The sequence below is a fragment of the Pleurodeles waltl genome, chromosome 8, assembly GCF_031143425.1.
Source record: "Pleurodeles waltl isolate 20211129_DDA chromosome 8, aPleWal1.hap1.20221129, whole genome shotgun sequence".
Lineage (NCBI taxonomy): Eukaryota > Metazoa > Chordata > Amphibia > Caudata > Salamandridae > Pleurodeles > Pleurodeles waltl.
In genome coordinates, this window is record NC_090447.1 from 472,943,312 (window position 1) to 472,968,125 (window position 24,814).

Here is a 24,814-nt window from a genome sequence, read left to right on the forward strand (position 1 = left end):
AAGGGGACTTAATAGCATGGCAAAAAGATATAAAGTACACTCATATCTAAAGAGGAGAGGGATACACATAGCATTGATTCAGTAGACTCATATTACAGCCCAAGTGCGTGATGGGCTCAAGAGGCAATGGCGGAGCCAACTATATACTTCAGCCTATTCTGCATTTGCTAAGGGGTTTTGATATGGGTACACCTGGTATTACCTTTTAGGGCTATGACAGAACTGATTGGCCCAGATGGGCGATATGTCCTAGCGTCCGGAGAGTTGGCAGGCCAAGACCTCACAATAGCAGGAAGATATGCACCCAACCATGATCAAGGCCCCTTTCTCAATAAACTATCAGGGATTATGGCCCCATTCCTGACACAAGCAATACTACTCAGGGGTGACTACAATTGTGTATCAGACACTGTCCTCGACAGATCACTCCCTCCTCTGAATAACTCCCCAGTAACACAGGCCAAATCATTCCGAAGCTGGTAAAATAATTGGGGCTGATTGGACTCTTGGAGACAAATGCACCCCGGTAAGAGAGACTACTCCTTTTTCTCACCGAAGGTGTTAGAAACAAAATAGGAAGTTGCGACAACAACAGAGAAACTGCATCCTTTTGACTATAAATCTTATGGAGCACAAGCACATGCTGAGACTGACAGAGATGGAGCTTTGCTAGCATGGTTGGTGAACCCAACCCCGCAACTCCCTGATACTAGAGCTAGGTGCCACGAATAGTGAATGAGTGGTTCACCAAAATGATATTAATGATAGATTTGCTGAGTACTACACTTCCCTCTATGTACCGCCTCGAGCTGACCTTCCTTCCACGCACCAGCAGTTCCTTGAAATGGGAAACCGTCCACATCTCCAAGGGGACGATGTACAGGATCTGGGAGGATCGATCACCATTTCCGAAATTAGAACAGTTATCAAAGCCATGGCCTGGGGTAAGGTACCTGGTGCAGATGGCCTCCCAGTGGAATTCTATGCCACTTATTCCACCGATTTAGCTTCACATTTGGTGGAGCTCTACACTGAGGCACTAGAAAGAGGTTGCCTACCCCCAATGACAAGAGAGGCCTTAGTGATACCTTAACTGAAACCGGGCAAACCAATTACAGCGGTACAGTCATATCGCCCCTTGTCCATGTTGAATATGGAATACAAAATCCTAAGTAAAATTCTGGCTCATGCTTCCTCCCACACATGTCACAATTGATCCATCCATACCCAACAGGCTTTATCCCAAAACCGTAGCATGGCCACCAACATTACATGCCCCGCATCCATCTTATACCTCCAGCACCAAGAGGCAGACGGAGCAGTGCTCATAGCAATCGATATAGAAAAGGAACTTGATAGTCTGAGATGGGACTGTTTATATGGAGCTATGGAAAAGATGGGATTGGGACAAGGTTTCATCAGATGGACCAAACTACTGTATGCTGAACCCACTGCCCGTGTGTTTTGCTTTACTGCTGACCGAGCCAAAATAAACACACTCAGAGGAGTCGAAAAGATTCTCTGGAATGCACTTCTTAGTCTGAAGAAGACATTTATTATATCTCTTTGCAAGGCTCGTGAAGGAAGGTCAGTATAACCAAAAGTGCACTTTTAAAATGTGCAACATTGAAGTAAGAACATGTACAAAGAATCATCAATCTATAAATGGCAAATATATACATGCAAAGATACAAACACCAATATTGATATATATATATATATATATATATATATATATATATATATATATATATATATGTATATATAGAGATATATATATATATATATATATACATTTACATACACATATGTGTGTGTGTGTGTGTGTATATATATATATATATATATATATATATATATATATATATACAATACAATGCAAAGCAAATAATTAATCAAAATATATCACCGTGGGGCCTATCAGGTGCTTCATCCTTCTCCTGACAGCAAGTCATTGACCCCAGTTTGACAGCAACAAAAAAGAGAGATCTACCCTCACGGAAATATATCAGGCATTCAACTTCTCAATCCTGATTGCGGTCTCTGAATCTCCCACTGTCGAACTGGGTTTCTTATATACCTTAAATAAGCAAGGCAGGAGATTTCTGGAAAAACTCCTCCCGCTCCGCAAGAAATATTTAAAAAATGCTGGCTATTTTAGGTCAGGGTTGAAAGAAACAGGTTGGAACTAGTCAGTTTCCCACGGTGTCTCTCCCAAGCCTAAGCCGTTCCCTGCTGTACCATAAATATCATTCTAGTACATCCTTATCTTGCTGACTGATTGACTCCTCCACGTTAGGTCCTAGCCCTTTGGTGAGAAAAGAACAAGCAGGCACGTAGAATAGAAAACACATTGCATAACATCTTTTGTACGGAAAGATACTCATACTTTTAACGTGGCAGTGAAGCTAATGCTAAGCTGAATACAAAATGCAGTCTGTAACTTGTGTCTGCTAATGTGACGGTGGACAGCTAAACCAAGTACAAAGTGGTGCGACACGGATTCAGTTGTCAAAACACAAATATCACTACACTGTGTCAAGGCAAATAAAACAATTTCAGAGTCATATTTAGTGGGCAGAGGCACAAGACACGGTTGCCCCCTCTCCCCCTCCTATTTGCAATAGCAGTGGAACCATTAGCACATGCAATTAGGTGGGAAATCACTATGACGGGTTAATAGTACATGGGCAATCTCATACAATAGCACTATATGCAGATGATATGATTCTTTTCCACAGAAATGTAGACTCAGACCTATGGGGTGCTAACATACTACTCGAAGGCTTTGGGGCAATATCAGGCCTCCACGTAAATTGCAAAAATCCTCTTCTCATTACAACGTCGTACACCCCCACCACAAGACTTACATGGTTTAAAGTGGGAGGAAAACACATTCCGGTATCTTGGAGTGCAGAGCTATCATGACCCAAGTGACCTACAGGAGGAGAATATGGGTGCAGCAATCAGGAAACTCACAGAAGGTGTGGCGTTCTGGGGGACAGTCCTGCTGTCCATGTCAGGCCTCATTGCGGTAGATTAAATGGTGGCTTTGCCGAGGCTGCTTTATTTATTCACAAGTCTACCAATCTTTCTACCAAAGTCCTTTTTTTCAGGAACTGAACACAACACTAATAGACCACATCTGGGGAAAGGGTAGACGTAGAGTAGCTTTGAACAGGTTGCAATGCCCTTCGACAGAGGGGGGACTGGCTGCCCCAGACATAAATGATATTACCTAGCGGGTCAACTCCAATGGTTTGCACAGTGGCTGGACACGTGGTGGCAGCCAGACGACACAATACCCTGTAGGACCTCTCCCTACCTCACATTGCTTCATATCTTGTTGGCGCCCAAATTGGCTTGCCCCGTCAACACAGCAGAATTACAAGTAATAAGACGCTGCTGCTACATAGTCTGCAGCGCACTCGGATTGAATCTCCTTACAATCCTGACCTCCCGCTGAGATGCTTAGTAACTTTACCAGGTGGGCAGAATATGAGAGGGGTGTTGAGATGGGAGGAACAGGGTATCACCACCTTGGGATATTTGTACACAGATAGACAGCGTACACCCTTCAAAGACTTAGCAGATAATTATGGGTTACAGCAAGGTCAATTTCTACTGCACAGAATGATAGCCACTGAAATCCAAAAGCACTGGGGTACAGGACCATCAGAGCCCAAAGCTCATTTGGGCTGCCAGACATTATGTACTACAAGCGGCAAGATCAGAGTAGTCACACAACTACACAATGCATTATGAAAGGATACACTAACCCCACTGGATGCCCCGCATCTTAAATGGTAGGGAGACCTCAGACTCACAATAGAAGAAGGGAAATGGGACTCCATCTTATCACACACCAAGAGAATATCTAGAAACACAAATTTTTCATTGATAAACTTATATACACTACACAGAGCTTATCTCACTACAGATAAAATAGCTTGTATGTTTAATATTGATAACACCTGTTGCCCCCATGCCCTGAACCAAAAGCTGATTTTTTTTCATATGATGTGGGCCTGCTCGCAAATGAAGGAGTTCTGGGAGGGAGCATTCCACTGTATAACTGAAGTGACAGAAAGACGAGTTGAGACTACTCCTAAGAATGGCTTACTGGGGGGTTTCCCGTGCCCACGTTCCTCTAAACTAACTACAAAATGTATAGACTTTGCCCTCATCTTAGCCAGAAGAGATATAACAATGCATTGGAAGCCACCCAAGGGTTCAAATGTAGACCCCTGGAGAAGAACATTATTGACTTGGGCGGAAATAGAAAAGCAAGTATTATATCTAAACACAGTGAAAGGGCATTATAATCCTGACATAGCCAGAAGTTGGGATTGGCTGATTGAATGTGTGAAAACTCCGGATTTACCCTCCCCAGATAGCTCCATGTCCCCTACACAACATGCGGTTGCTGAAGGAGAAGGGATCACATAAGTCATACTTTGATGTAAGGCATGGTATATAATGGATCGGGTGACTAGGGCGGTATCATTGACTAAATTAGTAGAGAGTGTAGCACAGAGTGTAAGTTGAAAATGTTCAAATGTTGAGTAGACCAGGAGAGCAGCTAACCTGATTTAAATTACAATCTAACATTGTATGATGATAATGATTACTGTATAATGCATTACTGCAACCATCTCTGTATTGTGTTTTTGAGTAAAATGCTAATAAAATTCTGTTTAAAAAACAAAAAAACAAGATTGAGGCTGCTACTTAACACAGCTGCCAGGAATCCTTCTGTACACAAGGCGTGTCCTGCAGCAGCTACAGCTGTGCCTCAAAGGACCATGGAGTGCATCACTGCAATTCGCTAAAGCAGAATACCAAACAAAATACCCACGTCACAACTCAAGCTCCATAGCCAACAGACTGAGTAAGAAACATGTATGTTAGAAGGAGAGAAGATACAGGAAAAAGAAGGGAGGGAACCATCTATTAAAGCACCTTTTTTTGGAGTATCGACACAGCTGCACGTCTCCATGGTGAGGCTCACCCTCATAAAGTAAGGTCTGGGACGAGGAAGAGGACGCGACGTTAACGTTAGTTTTCGGTGCTGAAGCAGAACTCGTTGGCAGACTGGGCACCATATCAAACCTAAAGTGTGCCACTCGGTATATAGTGACGTGACAACATGTAACAAGCTTCGGTGGAAGGGGCTATGGAGCACTGGTACAGTGAGAGTGGTTGGTAAAATAGGATTATGAAATTGAACACAATTTCAATCCAACAAAATGCCTGTAGCTGGAAGTCGTTTTTTGTATACATTTTCCAACAATGGAAAGCCATTTTTTCCTACAAACGTTTCAGCCTTCAGCCTTTTAGTTCTTCACTCCCTTTCCTTCTTTTCTCTTTTTCCGCTGTCCAAATTCTTTGGCGAATTCTAAAGCCTTTACTCTTTGAGAAGTAAACTCAACGCTAAGACTGCAGCAATTAAAAGTGAAACAAGGAATGCAAGTTTAACATTCTAACATGTATTTCTTACACGTGTTTCGTAAAGCAGCTGCACGTCACAGATGCCAGTCCTTGTGTTTTTGGCTGCTTCACGTAAATAGTGAGAGAGAGAACTCTAGACAATGTTTCCTTAGTAAACATAGCATAGTAATGCGGGAAAGCTGGAGGGCAGTTTTGGGGCCAACACTTTGTAAGTATTGTAAGCCAGCCCCTGCCTCTCGGGATACTTGGGGCAAGGTCAGTTATTTCGGACTGGACACACCCTGAAAGAGAGCGAGTGGGGGGACAGCTGCGCTTCTGAACTAGCTTCTTAAAATAGAAAGGCAGCCCCAGGCCTGACACTGCAAGTTGCCAAGCACAGAGGGCAGGAGACGGAGCCAGGCCATGAGAGGCACGAGACAGGAGGGGACGGAGAACTGAGGAGACACGGTCGAGTCGTCCAAACTGTGTTCTTTGTTTAAGGATTGGATTTTGAGTCGCCCACTCGGGAACATAAGTACACGTCAGCAATGAAACTTAGCGTGGGCATTTTCTTTGGCGGCCTTTTTGGTGCTCTGGGAATTTTGATCTTTTTGGTGGCCTTCGGAACAGACTATTGGCTGCTTGCAACGGAGGTTGGGAAATGTCCGGACAATCGAAATAAAACTTGGGTTTGTACGAATATTTATATGAGCAGAGTGATTACTTTGGGTTCTATACTAGAAGGCGTTTGTACATCTACGTTCAGTGCTTTAAATGGGGCAGTTACTGTCCAGTAATGAGTACCTACGCTTCCTTATTGTGGAAGGGAGAGTACCTGCATTTCTCACCACTGCTGAAATACATTTAAACGGGGAGTAGACGCTTCTAATGAGCAACGAGGTACTTTAAATAATGAGTACCTGTACTGCTACGTTTCAATTTAAAGTACTCTCTACCTTCCATATTGAGGAGTTAAAACGTTTACAAGAGGTGAAATTCTGTTTTTATTTGAAGTATTTTAATTCAGAGAATGGGGAATACCCGACTTTTAGCCATATAGGATTTGGTAATACAGACATTCTTTGACAGTATGCTGGGATGTATGCAAATTGAGGATTAGCGGATGCTTGCATGGTCCTTATGAATGCCTTGCTGAACCACCACAGAATTGCATGTTTGTGTGTATTCACCAAGCACTGTAGATGATTTTCTACTGTACAGAAACACATTTATTTTGTCAAGGGCATTTCAAGGTTGGAAATGAGGAGTGAACCCTACTAACATTTATAGTGCTTTAGGGGAAGCACTTCTCTTTCGGGATTTTAATCCCTCATGGAGAAAAAAAGTAGCATTTCCAAATTCACGTTAAGCTTCAATTGCTGCAAGTAATATTGAATATCCGCTACTTATAATTGCAAGTACTTAACCATTTGAGTACTCGATTAAATATATGACGGACATAGATTCCTGACTGATCTAAAACTATTCGAGTATTCAAACAAATAAGAAATTTGATCCAGGCATAGTAGTAACTCTTTAGGTGAAGATTTCCGATTTTTAGATGAACGTCTGTGATCCAGGCTCTTTATGCTGAAGAGGACAGAGAATCTGAAAAGAGCTGAAAGTACTGATCAGTTAGTTCTGGCTCTACACAAGCTTCCAGCTTAAGGTTGTTGTTTAAATTATTGAGTATCACGAGACTGGGAAGTTTATGCAAAGTGGTGGTGGGGACATGTAACACTTTACACATCATCTAAATATATCAATAAATAGATATCTGTATTTTATTTCTTGATTGTATTTTTGTTGTTTATTTCTTAGGTACTGAGGGTCCTGTTCACAGAAGCATTTATTACTATATAAGTAGTACTGCAGGAGTAGTGTTTTTAATGTACACTTGCATGCTTTGTGAATTGGTCATGAAACGTCCAACTTGTTATCGGTGAAAGTGGAAAGTGCGCACAGTCCTTTCTATTTTTGCCAACTGTGTATGAATATTCCCTGAGTATTACCATTTTATTCCAGTTTTAGATATTTTGGAATTAATTCACAGAGACAAAAGATGCAAAAGACTACTATAGGAGTACTGCTTTACGTACTCCTAAATCCGCTTGTGAATAGGCCCTATGTTACTAGAGGGACTGTTCATTTGCATGTTGTCTAGTCGAGGAACTCTGACAACTACCGAAAATAATCTTAAAAAAGACATCAAAATATTTAATTCAATATGGGTCATATGAATAGATTTTAATAAACATGATGCACCACAGGGCGACCCGGTCAGATACCAAATGAAAATCTTGATTCTTAAAATGTCAAATCAAAATTCACTACGGTACTTTTGATTCAGCTAGCAGTTAAGGATGAACATATTTGAAAACACATATTTCTAGTAAATTAAGAAAAAACATTAAAGCCAGACATCCTTAAGACGTATCAACCATAAAGAAATGCATTTACATGACCATAACAGTGTCTTTTTGGATCAATGCTCACTTATCAGTGCAATATCTCGAGTATGTAGTTAGCCTGCGTCTCTGAGGCTGACTATGAGTCTGGAGAGTGGTATCTCCTTGGTGGATGCAGGTCCTGAGCTGATCGAACACAAACTCCCATATAACACCACTTGTTTTTATGCACTGAACTTCTTTCTCTTGAAAGTAGGATACATTTCTGGGTGGGAATGGGATCTGAATCAGGACAAAACGTGTGCGAAATGGCCCAGTAATTGTTGGACCCATATATTACAACCCATTCCTGGTCTGAAACCTTGTAACTGCATGGTACTGAGATTGGAATGCCACCCAGAAACAGTAATTGTGCCCTTTGTATTTGTATGCTCACTGCACACCTGGAAACTTGTAATCAGGCAATAAGTTCTACATTTTGTTTGCAGAAAACTGAGTTAAAAGAAAATACAGTAATTTGTTCAAGATCATAAAGTTTAGCCAAGTGTGAAAGCTGCAACTACAACTTCGGTCTGCTAGTTGTATAGGCGGGAACAGTTTTATGTTGAAACCTTAACAGTTATTTAACCGGCGACTTTGCAGTCGCAACCTGTAGTGTCCTGCTGGACATTTAGCCCCAAACATGGTGGCTTGTTTTTGTGCATGAACTTCAAGAAATAAAAGTTAGAACTGTGCAACTCACTCAGATTATGGCGCAGTGGACTGTGTTATACACACCCGATGCCTCACTTTCTGTGTTTTATTGTAAATATGCATTCATTTCTTTTTAATGTAGAATGAAGAGGGACCTGTGGTCACTCACCACCATGAAGGCTTTTTCTGGAGGTGCTGGTTTGAAGGACAGGCTGGAAACGGTGCAAACAGCATGTCGAAGTTTTGGTTCAGTAAGTGAAGTTCCATTGTCATCACGCTTTTGAAGTTAATAGGTACAGTCTAATTGGCTTATTGTCGTTATTTTCATGCTTTAGAATAGTAGTAACAACAGTTAAAGTGACTTGAACTGGAACTACGCCAACAGTATCCGAGTGAGTGCCGCTCGTTTCATAAACAAGCAGTATGATTTGAAGACCGAATGAGGGAAGACATTTATATCCATGTATGTCAAACCTAAGCATTACCTATCTGTGCGTGTAGGAGTACTGCACATTTTGGAGATATTTATGTGGTTCTGAGTTTGGTTCGCCGTACATGACTCTCGCTTCCTTTCAGAGTCACAAATTGTGTGGGATATGATGACTGAACTAGCAATTAGAGCTGAAAGAGAAAGTGACTGATTATTATTACTGGAATTTGAAGCTGGTCTGTAACATTGAAAACTGAAAGTTCATAACATTAAACTTTTTTTAAAAAAGTTTCCAAGCAGAAATAGCTGCAGTTGGCAGTGGACCCTATTCACAAAAGCCATTTTGGAGAGCTAAAAGTATTTTTAGAGAAAGGAAAAACCACCGCACATCGCAAATTCGTAGAAGTGTCAATTTATTCTCCTGTGGTATATCAGAAAATACATAAACTGACCCAGTGAAATAAATGGGCGATGTGTCAACAGGCCAATACAGTTCACAACAGCCGACACGTGTTTCGTCAAAAATGACTTTTTCAAGGCTGCGAATATAATGATATGAAGATGGAATGCATCAATCACATGTATTACATGGATAATCGTACAATACAATGCCTGGTGTAAACTGGAAATGAAATGAGAATTGTGAATAAAGAGAAAGGCCCGATGCCACAAGCTGGTAATATGCCATATTCCAAACCGCGAGCATAAAAATGCCAAATCCAGGACAAAAGTGAAAGTAGAAAAATAACAGTGATAGGTACAAAGATTTCTTTGGCAACAGTGTGCAAGTACCAACATCCAAGGTTTGTGGTGACAAGCAAAAAACAGTGATAATGTATAGTATAAAAAGTGAGTGAACAGTGATGCATGCAGCGTACCAAGAACTCCCAGAGCATTCGGTGTGAAGGTAAGTTAAAAAATGATAAGATTGTGGAATCAAGAAAAACGCATAAGCATAGGAAAAAATGGAGTCAATCATACCTCCAACATGTGGAAGTATCATGTTATGCTATCAGGCTCCAATGGGCACTACAATTGTCAAGTAGAGTAAAAGGAGAGAAGTTCCAAAGACCATGATAAGTCTGAAAAGGGAGAGACAAAAATGATCCATAAAGGAAGAGTATTAAGGTGTAATATATAAAGTGAGCTCTAAAAAGCATAGTCTAGGAGCAGACAAGGTTGGGTAAAAATGTATCCAAAGATAAAATGAAAGAAGGTATGTAACGATAAATAAATAAAGTGTCCCCGGTGTTATGGCGGGACACTACAACCGGCATGCTATAGAAGTGTTTATATGCGGAGGACCATTAACGCATATCTTAGCACATTGTTGCTGGGAACGGAGAGCTATTAAGTGAGGACTTTGAAAAGTGAATAACAGACGGCCCGCTCATAGATGCATAAGCCGTGTCAGGAAACCAAAGGAGACCCGCTAAGTGGGTGTAGCATGTCTCCAAGAATACTATAGATATGTTATATACGCGGAGGACCATTAATGCATATCTTAGCACATTGTTACTGGGAACGGGGAACTATTACGTGAAGACTATGAGAGGTGAATAACAGACAGCCCGCTCATAAGGAGGCCTACTGCAATTTTAGCAGTAATCCCATGGGTATAATCACCAAGGACATAGAAACCAAATTAGGTCTGTGGAGAGACAAAGGTCTCCTAACTGATCTGGAATACAAATACCTTTTCAATCCAACGCCCAGTTTTCCATGCATTTACACTCTTTCTACACAAACCGGCAGCCTTTCCACCTGGCAGACTCATAATTTCTGGCATTAACTCTCCTACTGAAACACTTTCTGAGTACATTGACCTCTATTTACAACCCTTTGTTTGTAATCTGCCGTCATATATCAGAGACACCACACATCTCCTTAGCCTTATTGCTGATTACGAATGGGCAGAAGGTCACACCTTAGCGACACTTGATGTCACTTCTCTATACACCTGCATACCTAAAGAAAAGGGTATGGCTGCTATCCAACACTATCCAACACTTTCTGGACAAAAGAGAAGCTAAACTCCTGCAACATTCCAACATGCTAATAGATCTGATTGACCTTGTCATGGACAACAGTGTTTTTTTTTTACATGAGGGTGCCTGGTACAGACAAAGACAAGGGGTAGCCATGGGGGCCACATTTTCACCCTCTTTTGCCAATCTATATATGGACTACTATGTACATTATCACATTTGGACCAAATGCCCCCCGTAACTTACGCAGCATATCATGTATTGGGGTCGGTACATTGACAATGTTCTCCTTTTCTGGTCAGGCAATTCTACCACACTGGATTTGTTCATCGACCATCTGAACACTAATTGCTACAACATACATCTCACCAGACATTCCAGCACAATAAGTATGGATTTTTTAGACTTGACACTCTACATTAAAGGGAATCACATTTATTCCAAGCTATTCAGAAAACCGACTGCTTCCAACTCGATTCTACATGCAAGCAGTGCGCACCCACATTCTCAAATCAAAGCCATCCCTTTTGGTGAGGCTGTCAGAATCAGACGCAACTGTCAGGAAGATCAAGAATTTTCCAAGCAGCTGGAATCACTGGAACAACGCTTCCTAAACCGAGGTTATTCTCAGAGATTGTCAGGTAACACACACAACAGGATAGTGAAGATCAACTGAGAATCCCTACTTTCCAATAAAACACACAGGAAGGTTGATAAAAAGAAGGCCCTGTCTTTCATAACCACGTATAGCTATGCCAGCTCAGATGTGTTTAAGATCTTTAAGAGTAACTGGCACATTTTACTATCGGATGAGATTCTTAAGAAAAGTCTTAAAAACAAACCAGCATGATTCATCGCAGGGGGTGCACTTTGAGGGACCAACTGTGTCACAGTTTTTTACCAACAGTTGTAAACGACAGTTGGTTTCTCCCACCACCGCTAGGTTTTTACAAATGTGGCCACTGCAATGTATGCAAATTTGTTTTGGACAAAACAAAGGAATTTTGTTACAACACAAACGCAACATATTCCATTAGACAATTTATGAATTGTAACACCAAATTTGTTGTATTCCTTATTGTTTGTACCTGCAACAAAATCTATGTTGGGAGTACCATCAGACCTTTTAAAGAAAGACTACAGGAACACATTAGGGCAATCAGAAACAATAACAATGACTACCCCTTTGCAGTACATTACAATTTGGAACTTCGTTGCAAGAAAGACTGGGCAAACACATACATGGTATTGCCACTTTGGGCAGTTGCCCAACGGGTGGCAATATGACTCTCCGCCTTAGGCAACTGGAGAGCAGATGGATTATTAAGTTACGGGCAGTCGAGGAGGGTCTTAACTCTGACAAGGACCTGCATTTCTTTCTATAGTTCATTACCCTTCAATGACATCTTTCTAACAGAATTGATACTACCACCATGGATTGTTCTCCTGCATGCACAACCCTGAGTTTATCTGTTGACAATTATTATATGCCGTTAACAAACATTTTGTGGTACCTAGGTTGTGTTTTCCATGCCAACGCCATGTTTCACTATCATATGTGACCATATTTTCATATGTTATTTCAATTGGAATGACTGTTATTTCATACACTCAAACCTGTGCATCTATACTTCTCTTATGCCACTTTGTCTCCTAAATTATCTTTATGGTATTGTCTTTCTAACCTCAGGCACATGCACCAATTCTCTTCATCCAACACATGAGGTTTGCATTTTCTTTTTCAACATGGCAGACGCATGAATTGGCTCCGGTTAGTCCGTTCTCTCTTTCAACCTTTTTTTACATATAAATAGTAGTTTTCTACCAGCTCACAACCCAGACACCATGCGACGCCGCTAGCACAACGGCAAGGCATTATTCGCTCTTTCGGAGGTAAGACTCTTCTATCTCTCATTTAATCTTGACCATTGGCCACAGTATTCTCGGAGACAGGCTATATCTACTTAGCGGGTCTCCTTTTGTTTCCTGACACGCCTCACGCGTTTACGAGCGGGCCGTCTGTTATTCACCTCTCATAGTCTTCACGTAATAGTTCCCGGTTCCCAGTAACAATGTGCTAAGATATGCGTTAATGGTCCTCCTCGTATATAACATATCTATAGTATTCTCAGAGACATGCTTCACCCACTTAGCGGGTCTCCTTTTGTTTCCTGACACAGCTTACACGTCTACGAGAGGGCCGTCTGTTATTCACTTTTCAAAGTCCTCACTTAATAGTTCTCCGTTCCCAGCAACAATGTGCTAAGATATGGGTTAATGGTCCTCCGCATAAAAACACTTCTATAGCATGCCGGTTGTAGTGTCCTGCCATAACACTGGTGACACTTTATTTATTTATTGTTACATACCTTCTTTCATTTTATCTTTGGATATATTTTTACCCAACCGTGTCTGCTCCTAGACTATGATTTTTAGAGCTCACCTTATATATTACACCTTAATACTCTTCATTTATGGCTCATTTTTGTCTCTCCCTTTTCAGACTTATCATGGTCTTTGGACCTTCTCTCCTTTTACTCTACTTGACAATTGTTGTGCCCATTGGAGTCTGATAGCATAACTTGATACTTCCACACGTTGGATGTATGTTTGACTCCCTTTTTTCCTATGCTTATGCGTTTTTCTTGATTCCACAATCTTATCATTTTTTAACTTAACTTCACACCGAATGCTCTGGGAGTTCTTGGTACGCTGCATGCACCACTGTTCACTCACTTTTTATACTATACATTATCACTGTTTTTTGCTTGTCACCACAAACCTTGGATGTTGGTACTTGCACACTGTTGCCAAAGAAATCTTTGTACCTATCACTGTTATTTTTCTACTTTCACTTTTGTCCTGGATTTGGCATTTCTATGCTCATGGTTTGGAATATGGCATTTTACCAACTTGTGGCATCAGGCTTTTCTCTTTATTCACAATTCTCATTTCTATTCCACTTTACACCAGGCATTGTATTGGACGATATTCCATGTAATACATGTGATTGATGCATTCCATCTTCATATCATTATGTTCACAGCCTTGAAAAAGTCATTTCTGACGAAACACGTGTCGGCTGTTGTTTTTCCGAATATGAGAACTGTATTGGCCTGTTGTCACCTCGCCCATTTGTCTCACTGGGTCAGGTTATGTCTTTTCTGATATACCACAGGAGAATAAATTGACACTTCTACGAATTTGCGATGTGCTGTGGTTTTTCCTCTCTCTACAAACCAACTGTGGCCCTTCCGAGGAGACAGTCCATGCACCCTGTGGCTGGGTGATAAAACCGCTTGGGCACTCTTTTTCAACATTCAATTGAGACTTTATGGTTCACGGACTCTGAACACTTGCTTGATCTTATTTTTCGGAAGTGCACACCACCTCTACACAGCCACAACTCTTGCTGTTATTCTTGTGATATAAAAGCATTTTTAATTTAGTTTGCTCCATCTCTCCTTTATTTTCTGTGCAGAGAACTCCCCCTTCACCTCGCATATCTCTTCTGTACAGAGATCTTGGCCCGGTGGTGGAGATCTCCACAGATATTTGTATACAATTTAGCAGTAAATGTGGGAGGGACATGGGTGAATGGTGGAAACATGAGAAATAATGACTGCAAATTGGTGGGGTATATTGAAATTTAAGAAGGAATTTAGGGAGAGACATGCAAGTACAAACACACATCCCTAAAACACAATTGTCAATTATGAAATACACTTCTTATTCTTCTACAATTCTACTGCTGACAGGCTCAGATGTACTCCAGCAATAATAAGGTGATGACAGCCACGGCCCTTCCATTGGGGAAGAGTGGCCGCACCCCCCACGTTTTGCCCCTCAAGAAGAGTGTTGGCCAGGCTGAGCAAAGGTCAGCTTAACAGGCACTCTCAGTTTTCAGATCAGGCAGCCAGCAGTTAGACATGTGCTATTTGTGCAGGCTCCTGGCTGCCTGAGCTGAACTTTGCTGGGCTGAAGAGGTCACAGCTCCTGTTGGAGTGGCATCCTCAGCTCAGCAAAGGTCCTCAAGGCCCTCCCCCTCAGTGATGAGGCAAAGGGTCACCTTCACTGATTGACCTAGGGTCAGCCAGTGAAGGAAGGCAGCCCTTCAAACCCTCCTGGAACCTCCAAGACAGAGCTGAAGGTAAGTGTGTGTGTGTGTTTTATTTATGAATGTTTGGTGCGTGCGTTCGTGTATGTTTGAATATTTGATAATGAATGTTGTGAATGGATGTGTGGGTGCACTCGTGTGAGAATGTGTGAATGTGGATGTGTGTCCTGTCCGCCCCCTCCCTCCTAAAATTACCCGCCGCCACTGGATGACGGGTAGAATGCTTGAATTAATCTCAACCCCTGGCAGTTTCTCAATGCTGTATTCCAGTTCTGTTTTTAACCCACCACACCACTCTAAACCAGAAGTCTTCAAACTGTGGTACGCACCTCCTGGTGATCTGTGGCTGTATTCACAGGGAGTCGCAAAAGCTTCTGTAAACACTTGTAAATGAGGATGGCCTTGAAGTGCGACTTTGTTTATTTGGCCCTTTTCCAGACTGTCTTCATTTATAAGCAGCAATAGAAGTGCTTACAAAAAAGCATGAGAACAGTGATCCTGAAAGCCGCTGTGGCAGGGTCAGAGATGAGTGAAAATAACAAAATATTCTGACATTATTTTGTTGTTTTTTTACCTGCAGGTATCTGCAGATAAAATAATGTCCACTCCTGTATATGGAAATTGATGCAACGTAAACTAAACAGTAGGTAATGCACTCTTTTATATTATGAAACCTCAGTTGGTTAATACAGTATCTGCAGATGTCTGTGTGTGAGGACAGAGTCACAACATTGAATCCTGATTGGAGCAGTGAAGAACAGGGACTTGTGTATTTATAGTCCTAATAGGTCCCAGCTTCTAACCAAATGAAGTGTGGCTATGTAAGATATTATTCTAAAAAGGTATTAAACACATTATGAGATTGGCTGCCACACAGTTTAAGACATTATTCTAAAAAGGTATTAAACACATTATGAGATTGGCTGCCACACAGTTTAAAATAAAATGTGTGCTTTCAACAAATATATATCTTAATAGCTAATCAGGCTATTCTTAGTGCAAGCATTGTCATGTGTGCATTTAAAGGACACTTTCCACAACTCAACAGCTTTATGTGACCTTTCAAAAATAATAAACCTTTATTATCAAGGCATTTCAAGTGACACCATCAATTAAAGCCTATACTGGCTGCCAAGCAGCCTTTATATTTGGTGATTAATCAATTGCATGCAATTGCATCTCTTTGAGGGAACAGGTACATTAGCGAGAAGGCCACTTTCATCTTTAGCTTTCTGTCCCTCCCTTGGCCTAAAGCACAAGACCCCATCCCACCCCCTTGTATTTTCGTCCGGACTCAACTCAAGGTCACCAGTAACCGTTCAGGGTTGTTGTTTTTTTAAAGAAAAAAAGTATGAGAACTATTTTTGTAAAATTAATAAAGCTTGTGTACATTGGTACCATAGAACCCCATTTTGGCTTCAGCTGTCCGTTTACTTGAGTTGAGGGGTCCCAGAGAGGCCAATAAGGTCACTTTCAGAAGCAGAGCTCTGATCTTCCGGACTCCTGGTCCTCCGTTTAAGGGCACAGGAAAAAGAGGGGAGGGGTAAGATTGATGGATAGCATCAAAGACATTGCCCAAAGGAGGGTAGGCTCTGTGGGGGGGGGGGGTAATAATTTGTCTAATAAGTGGACAGAGACAGCTTTCTCAAAGTGATGCCTTGAGGAAGATGGCAAGTTATGGGGGCTCATTGTTTTTGATTTTGTTTTAGAAAATGGCCATCACTACTATTGGCCCAGCAAGTACAGTGACTTTGTGGCCAAAAGTGTATGGAGGCCACTACACCCTAGTTATGGCTGCCTTGGTAGCAAAAAGTAGATTGTGGACCATTTTCCATGGTAGTATTTTGGTCCAGGTCACCTTTGTTGTGCAGAGGACAGGGCCCCAGAACTTGAGGTGGTGGGAGAATGTGGGGGGTACACTGCATCACTATCATGCCTGCCTTAAGTTACAAAAATGCACAGGGCTTGCTAGCATTAGAGCTGAGGAAGCCCATGCTGCAAAATGGGGGCAACAGGTAGGAGCTTATGTTCTTCTTAAAGGAACAGAGGGTTGTTTGAGGATTGGTGTGATGGCCAGGCTTTATGTGAAAGGTATGAAAGAGGCAGAGAAGACGGTCTGCTACTCAGGGCTGCATGTATCCTTAGTACAGCAGGTGCAGTTGTATTGGGGTCTAAGAGTGTGATGGACTCATAACACCTCAATTATGTGAGGTAGTGTTTTTTGGTCAATTTCCGGTTTTGTTTAATGTATTTGCTGTTTTATAATTCTCATATTTAGTGCAGATTTTGAGCTACAGAAAAGTACCCATGAGATTACCTCAAAAGCCCACCTCCCTGCACCCAGCCCTGCCTTTCGCGCTCCCCCAAGACTTATCATAAAAAGTTGGAGGAGGCTCAGCTTTAAAACATTTGCCTTGGAAGGGCTCAGAGTAAAAAGGTTTGAAGACTTCTGCTCTAGATAAAGGGAGATTGTATGAAAATCAGTACTGACCCAGCTCCTCATGGGAGCACTCGGGCCTGAACTGCCAGGCAAGGCCCCACTTCAGCAGGGACCACTTGCAACCCCAGTACTGTTTCACCCTACTTGGGGCTTTTGAGTAGGATGTAGCATGATCCATGTTGCACAGTTAGTACAGGACCCACCTCTGGGCACAACCATTAGACTTAAGTTATCAAATGCAATATCAACAAGGTGATAGATTGAATAATTGAGGTAATCCTAGCCAGTGGGGTGCAGGCCTGAGTATTTGCCAGTGACTTAGAATAATCCCACCCATTACTTTTTGCTTACTTCAGTGCAACACCCTAAGTGGAATGGGTATGCCCAGATGTGAAACCAGTCTTGGGTTGCTTGTGTTCCGGTTCAGAGAAGACATGGTTTGGCAGACCGTGCTGGACTATTCGTATTAGAGCAGGATTACGGCTGAATTGTGTTATCTGGTTCTAATCAGAGGTGCCATTGTGGGCAAAAAAAAGATGGAAAGGGTATGGCCCTAATTATCCATGGTTGGTATTAGTTCAAGCATCCCACCCATCATCTTTGTATTTAGTTCAGTTCAATGCCATATATGAGACAGGCATCCCCAGATGTTTGGTCCCATGCTCACTTTGTCACTGGAACCAAGCTGCACTTGACTGAAAAGCCCCAAGTGTGATGAAAACAATGTTGGGTTGTTTGTGTTGCGGTTCATAGAGGACCTTGCCTGGAAGTTCGAGCTGGACTGTTCCTGTTGGAGCAGGATCAAAGCTAATTTCCATATGGCTAGGTCTAATCTGAGGTGGCATTGTGCGTAACAAATTATAGCCTGGGATGTGGCCCTGAGTACTTATCAGTGGCTGAGATTAATTTAACCTTCCCAGACATCTTTTTTTGTTTATTGCAATGCAACACCCTGCATGCAATGGGTATGCCCAGACCGGGGGCCTGTACTCACTTTGCCATTGGAAACAAGCAGCACATGACTGAAGGCCCCTAACAAGAGTGTAACAGTCATGGGTTGCTTCAGTTATGTCTCAGTGAAGACGTGGCTTGGCAAATGGTGCTGGACTGTTCTTGTGGAGCAGGACTAACACTGACTTGAATATGCCTGGATCTTCTTAGTGGTGGCATTGTGGAAAGTAAAAGATGGACATGGTCAGCCCCCAGTATTTACCAGTGGTTGAGATTAACTCAAGCTTCCCACACTTTTGTGTTTACTTCGAGTGCAATGCTGTATATGTGACTAGTATGCCCAGATGTTTTGTCCCATGCTCACTTTGCTACTGAAATCAACCTGCACCAAACTGAAGACCCCCAACTAGGGAGAAAACAGTCTTTGGCTGTGGTTAATAGAGGACCTGGTTGGGCAGCTTGGGCTGGACTGTTCTTCTTTGGTAGACTGGCCTTTCTGCAGGGTCTGCCCTAAACATCTTGCCTTCACCCTCTTGTTTTCTGAACCTGGTTTTGTTGGCTTTTATGAATCTGCACACTTTGCCACTGCTAACTAGTGCTGAAGTTCTTGTGCTCTGTTCTTAAAACATGGTAAGATTAGCTTATGCCCTATTGACACATATAATTTACTTGTAAGTCCCTATTAAAGTGTCACTGTCTGTGCCCAGGGCCTGTAAATTGAATGCTACTAGTGAGTCTGAAGCAGTGATTGTGTCACCCACTTAAGCACTTTACACATGCCTCAGGCCTGCCATTTCAGTGTTTTGTTTGTGTGCAGTTTTTAACTGCTATTTTGACCCTTCAAAATAAACCTTTTGCGAGGCCCAAACCTTCATTTTTAATAAGTACACGTCAACCCTAGGGTAGGCCCTAATCAGCCCCAGGTGAGGGAGCAGTTGTTCTGTGCGAGCCATTCACCTGAATTCTAGGCTTTTCGATGGGGCAATGACAATTGCCCAATCCCGGTGAGGACTAACGTGACTGCGATGAAGAGTGCATTGCCCTCTCGCTAGTCCTCAAGGGGAAGGGGCTTTTGGAAAGAGAAAAAGAGAAAATACCAGTTTCTGTTTCATGGACTGCTGAATTGGACTACTGGACTCTAGACTGCATGTCGTATTGGGCATCAGGACTTCGGATTTCTCAAAATACTGGGTTCTTGTTTTTTTAGGATTCTGGGCGGCAAAAGAATTACTTCATTAATACATTGAACTTGTATAAACTATTGTACATTGCTTGATGTCAGTTGTTGTAGACACATTGTGCATACATTTCTATAAGGCTGAACACGTCTGTTCCTCTTTTTACAATACTTTCAGAGTCTCTGAAGCAAAGTCCAAACTCAAAAACAATCAACTTGACTAAAGGGCTTCTTTGTGTTCTGGCATAATCTCTTGCCGATAACAGTTCTGGTGAACTTGTTCTATTTCCAATTTCTTAATTCTCAGGGGAACACTTGTTACAGGAAATACGTCTTTCCTTACTGTCTCACACTAGTTCCTATGGTCATAAATTATGAAAAAGACAGAGCTCTGTTTTGTTTCATTTAAGCGTTTAATCTTTCTTTACCTTGAAATGAAGTTACTTGCTTGAAAATTTCTGAAGAACCGAAACTGGTTTTTTTCTCCTTTCTTTTTTTTTCTCTTTTACAGGAAGTACAGGATTGTCAGCAGGAGATAGAAGAGGAGATCTGAGAATCTGCAGGAAGCAGACCGGAGGGCGGGGATCACCAGAGCTCGACTGGAGGCTGTCCAGAGGACAAAAAAAGCTGGAATGTGACTAAAAGCTGGTTGGAGAACGAGGAACACTGGAACTCAACTGGAGGCTGGCTGGAGAACAACGAACTTGACTTGCACTGGAACTACTGAGGGTAGGCTGGAGGACAAGGGCCTTGACTTGACTAGAAACAGGTGAGCACAACAATAGGTACAAAGTCAAGCAAAGCCTGCGGCTCACAAGCATCCTTAAATATTAAAATGTGCACATGTGCCTTTTGGCAGTTGGTTGCTTATTAAGGAAATGTGCAATTTTACTCCTGAATGTAGCACATGTTCAATCCAGATCAGTTTGTGAAGAGCACATGTTTTGGTAGTTACAACTGAAGCAGTTGGAGCAGGTGGAATACAATGTGCATAATCAACAAGCTTTGGCTATAATAAATGAAACATTGAACACGCATTGGTTATTGCAAACCTGATATTCAAGGATGTAATGAATATACCCAAATAAGTCTGAATGTTGCGAGCAACAGAATCTTCCTGTAATCGAGCTCCTGGATGTGCTAGTGCACCCACAATAGCAGTGTATTTAAAAAGTTGGACAGATTATTTTACGTTTTATAAGTTTTATATGTTCTGGTAGAGAAAAACTCTTAAATTCAATTTTACTGCAAGGTCTAAATCACCCATAGGAAACCACTGGAGTCACCTTATTACATTTAATAAGCTGTAACCTCAAAATGGAAACAGGTAGCCAGTTCATGTTTGGTATCCTAATTCATGGTGAAGCCGAATTTTTGATTAGAAATTTTAAAATGCCACATTTAGAAATTTGGCATGTTCCTGCATTAGCCATTTCGTACATGCTGCCTAATCCTGGGTCATATAACTAGGAGTAGCAGGCAGTTGGTCTTTGTGTATTGCTCCCAGACAGTGAGACAAAGGTAACATGGGTGTTGGCAGGATTGGTCATTATGAGTTAACGAGAGGTAGAAGCTGTCATCTACCACACTTGCACATTACAAAGTCTCTGCCTGAGCACTCTCACCAAGGGCTTATCACTAGTTTGTTGTGACCCCAGACAAGCTGGGACCATGATGAAGAGTAAGGGAATGCCTGGGGAATTCAAAGGGAATTCTAGAAGCTTTGCCTACTTTCCAGAGGAGGGGCATCTGGTATAAATATTGGACCTCAGACACCAAATCTTCAATTCTCTTCCAGACCTGTGGATACTCTGCCAGCAAGGAGGACTGTTGTGCTGCTACAAGGACTGCCACTCAGGTGGACTGCTGCTCTGAAGAACTGCTGCTCTGCTGTGCTAATTTGCTGCCTGCTGCCCTTTTGCCTGGGTGAGAAGGACTGGACCTTCATCCCCTGAGCGCAGAACCCAAAGCTGGCCTACGGATCTGAAGCATCAGCAACATAACAATCTTCCATCAACCTTGCATCTCCACCTGGCCTCTGCTATCTGTGAGTCTGCCCTGCCAAGAGGTACCACCCCAATCCCTGACCCTTGGAAGTGAGTTTTAGGTGCTCTGCCGTCCTCCTCTCCTCTCCTGTGCGGTGCAAACCCAATCAGAGCCAATACATCTCCACTGCTCTGTTGGTTGAACCCATCACAAAGACCCACATCACCTTCTATGTCTCATCGGAAGTGCCCCTGTGGGATATATCCTCGGCACAGCCCCCGCATCCCTCCACAACAGCAGCCTTGATGAATTCGCCTGACTCCAGATTGCAGCCTTGCACCTGAAGCATCACCCTGACTATGTGTTGATCCTCGACGCCGAACTTCACATTGCAAGCCCAGTCAACAGGATCCTTGATGATGACACAGGCCCTCGCATCAAAGCCCTGCTGCATCTCAGAACTGGGTCCCTGTAGCCAGTGTGTGCTCCATCATGATCAGCCTCAACTTGTAACTTTGTCCCAGTCTGATGCTACCAGATATCCACAGTTGGGGCTTTGTGCCTTTTGCACCTGTTTTAACTAGAGTCTTCAAAATTGAATATCTCCATTTCTACTAACTGGATTTTTGTTGATTTGGTCTTGTTTTATTTATTAAGCACATTCCTATTTTTCTAACGTGGTCTGGGACTCTTTTATGTGGTGATTTCACTGTATTACTGTTTGAAGTGTTGCACAAATACTTTACACATTGCCTCTCAGTTAAGTCTGACTGTTCTGGCCAAGCTACTAGAGGGTTGAGCATAGGTAAATGTAGGATTGGCTTGTGCCTCACCCTAACAAGGACTGTGATTGCTGCTTGACCAGAACTCACACCCCAGTCAACCAACAACCTAATTTCTTGGAGCAGGATGGAGGCTACATTTCATATGACTGTGTCTAATCTGAGGTGGCATTGTGGATAAAAATGATACACACAAAATGTGATGAAAGGAATGCTTGCAGAGTAGCATCCCAACCCATCATTCTTTAGTTCACCATGCCACCTCAGTTTGGACCAGGGCAATATGCAAATCATTCTTGACCCTGCTCCTCAACGGAATAGTCTAGCCCAAACTGCCAAGTTAGATCCTCCCTGAACCAGAACAAAAGCAACCTAGAACCTGTTTTGTTCTATTTATGGACTCTTCATCTGGATACAGTTTTGTTTTAGTGACATACTGAGCATGGAACCCACGTCTCGGCATACCCATGCCATATATGGCGGTACATGAAAGGTGATGGAGGAATGCTTGAAATTTGTCTAACCACTGGCAATTGCTCTGGGTAGCATCTCAACCCATCACTCGTATGCTTACTATGCCATCTCAGTCTGGACACAGTCATATGCAAATCAGTCTTGACCCTGATCCTCATGGGAACAGTCCAGCCTGAACTACCAAGCCAGGTCTTCCCTGAACAGGAACACAGGCAACCCATGACTGGCTTTGTCGTAGTTATGGACTCATCAGTCGGGTAAAGCTTGGTTCTAGTGACACAGTGAGCATGGGACTCATGCCTGGGCATACCCATGTCAATTACGGCAGTACATGAAACGCAAAAAAGGTGATGGAAGGAATGCTTGCAATTTGTCTAACCATTGTCAGTTGTTCGAGGTAGCATCCCAACCCTATGTTCTTTTTTTCCACCATGCCTCCTCAGTTTGGACCCAGCCATAATAATGGCCTGGGATGTGCTCTGAGTAATTATCAGTGGCTGAGATCAACTCAAGTGTCCTACCTATTTATATTTAACACATAAACACTTTTATGCAATAGCTGCCAAAAAAAACCAATCAACAAAGGAAAACTGCTTCACACTATCAGATTGCACACATACATTCATACCTTGCATACCAACTTTAAAAAGAAAACGTGAAACAACCTTTTACAGACATTGTACAGCACCACATTAGTTCATGTGAGCGCCTTCTTTGAACAGTCAATGTCTATTCAACATTATCACAGATAGTCAAAAGAGACAAACACATATGCAAGCCAAACTAATAGATTTGTGCAATTAACAGGTCAAATGTTCCTGTGTACACAGTCTAGCTTCACATTATAGATTTATCTCTAAAATACAGAGAAAAAGGTAGATACATCATATGAGTAAAATTGACGTTCTCAGTACAAATGTTGCGCAGATGTCGACGCATGTTTTGGGGAAGAGTTGTCGGCTAACCACACAGCTTCTTCTGGGCACAGATAAGTTGCATAAGTTGCGCAGCCCAACAAATATCTAGGAATGCGAAAGCAAACATGTAAATACATAGCTCCTACAGGCTTATGTAGATACCTCTTACAAAAAATAATAATATAGGATAAGAAAACAAAATAAAAAAACCTAAGCTCCTCAAAATGAAAACACTCAAAACCCAAAGTGTGGCCTTTGCTATTAACACATCTAGTACAGGTGTTAAATCCACTGCGGCTCAAATGTATCCCAAGACCAATAAACAGAATACAATACACTAATAAATACACCACATATCCAAACAAACAACAACTGTGCCCCTATTGTGACCTACTTCATTCAACAAGAAAAATACCTGTTTATCCCTGTGACATTCATTGTGCATATAGCCAATACCAATGAGTAAAAAAAAGTGTGATGTTCATATATAATTTACCTAATACCTGATGGCTGCTTAAAGGAAACGTGGTTGTTGTACCACATATGTGATCCTACGAAAAAAAAAGCCTACATGAATGCACAAGATAAATTCAAAGAATGAAACTAGAAAATAATAAAAGACAAGTGAAATATAGTGATAAATGAGGGAACAGATGACTGTAAGATTCCTAAGTGCTACACAAATTAACTTGGGGTTACCGTCCTCTTTACATTCCAGAAGATAAATCAAAGGCAATAAAGCGGGTAGGTCACCCTTCTGAGTCTTCAAAAAAGGAGAAAAGGAAAAAGAAATGCTCAGAAAATATCCATATTGATTACCAAGAGACCAACAAGCAGATAATGGCAAGGTTGTGAATAAATTACCTGTGTGGAGTCAAATAAAACGAAAGGCACTTCGGATATCTCGTGGTGCAATGGGCACAAGTCAAACTTCCACAAGTTGGGCAAGGACGCAGAGAAAACCAAGACGCTATCTAAAGTATCCGCATGTCCCACATGATGTGTCTGTGGTAGTAAACAT

At 42.0% G+C, this 24,814-nt stretch overlaps 1 protein-coding gene across 1 annotated transcript in view; it reads left to right on the top strand.

Annotated features, from left to right (window-relative positions):
* The first annotated feature begins 5,769 nt into the window (after positions 1 to 5,769).
* TMEM182 (transmembrane protein 182) overlaps positions 5,770 to 24,814 on the top strand; it is a 129,063-nt gene continuing 110,018 nt past the window's right edge. Inside the window, exons 1-2 of the mRNA XM_069204440.1 lie at positions 5,770 to 6,119; positions 8,674 to 8,782. Coding sequence (XP_069060541.1) covers positions 5,979 to 6,119; positions 8,674 to 8,782 — 250 coding nt within the window. The 5' untranslated portion in view covers positions 5,770 to 5,978. The remainder of the gene's footprint in view (positions 6,120 to 8,673; positions 8,783 to 24,814) is intronic.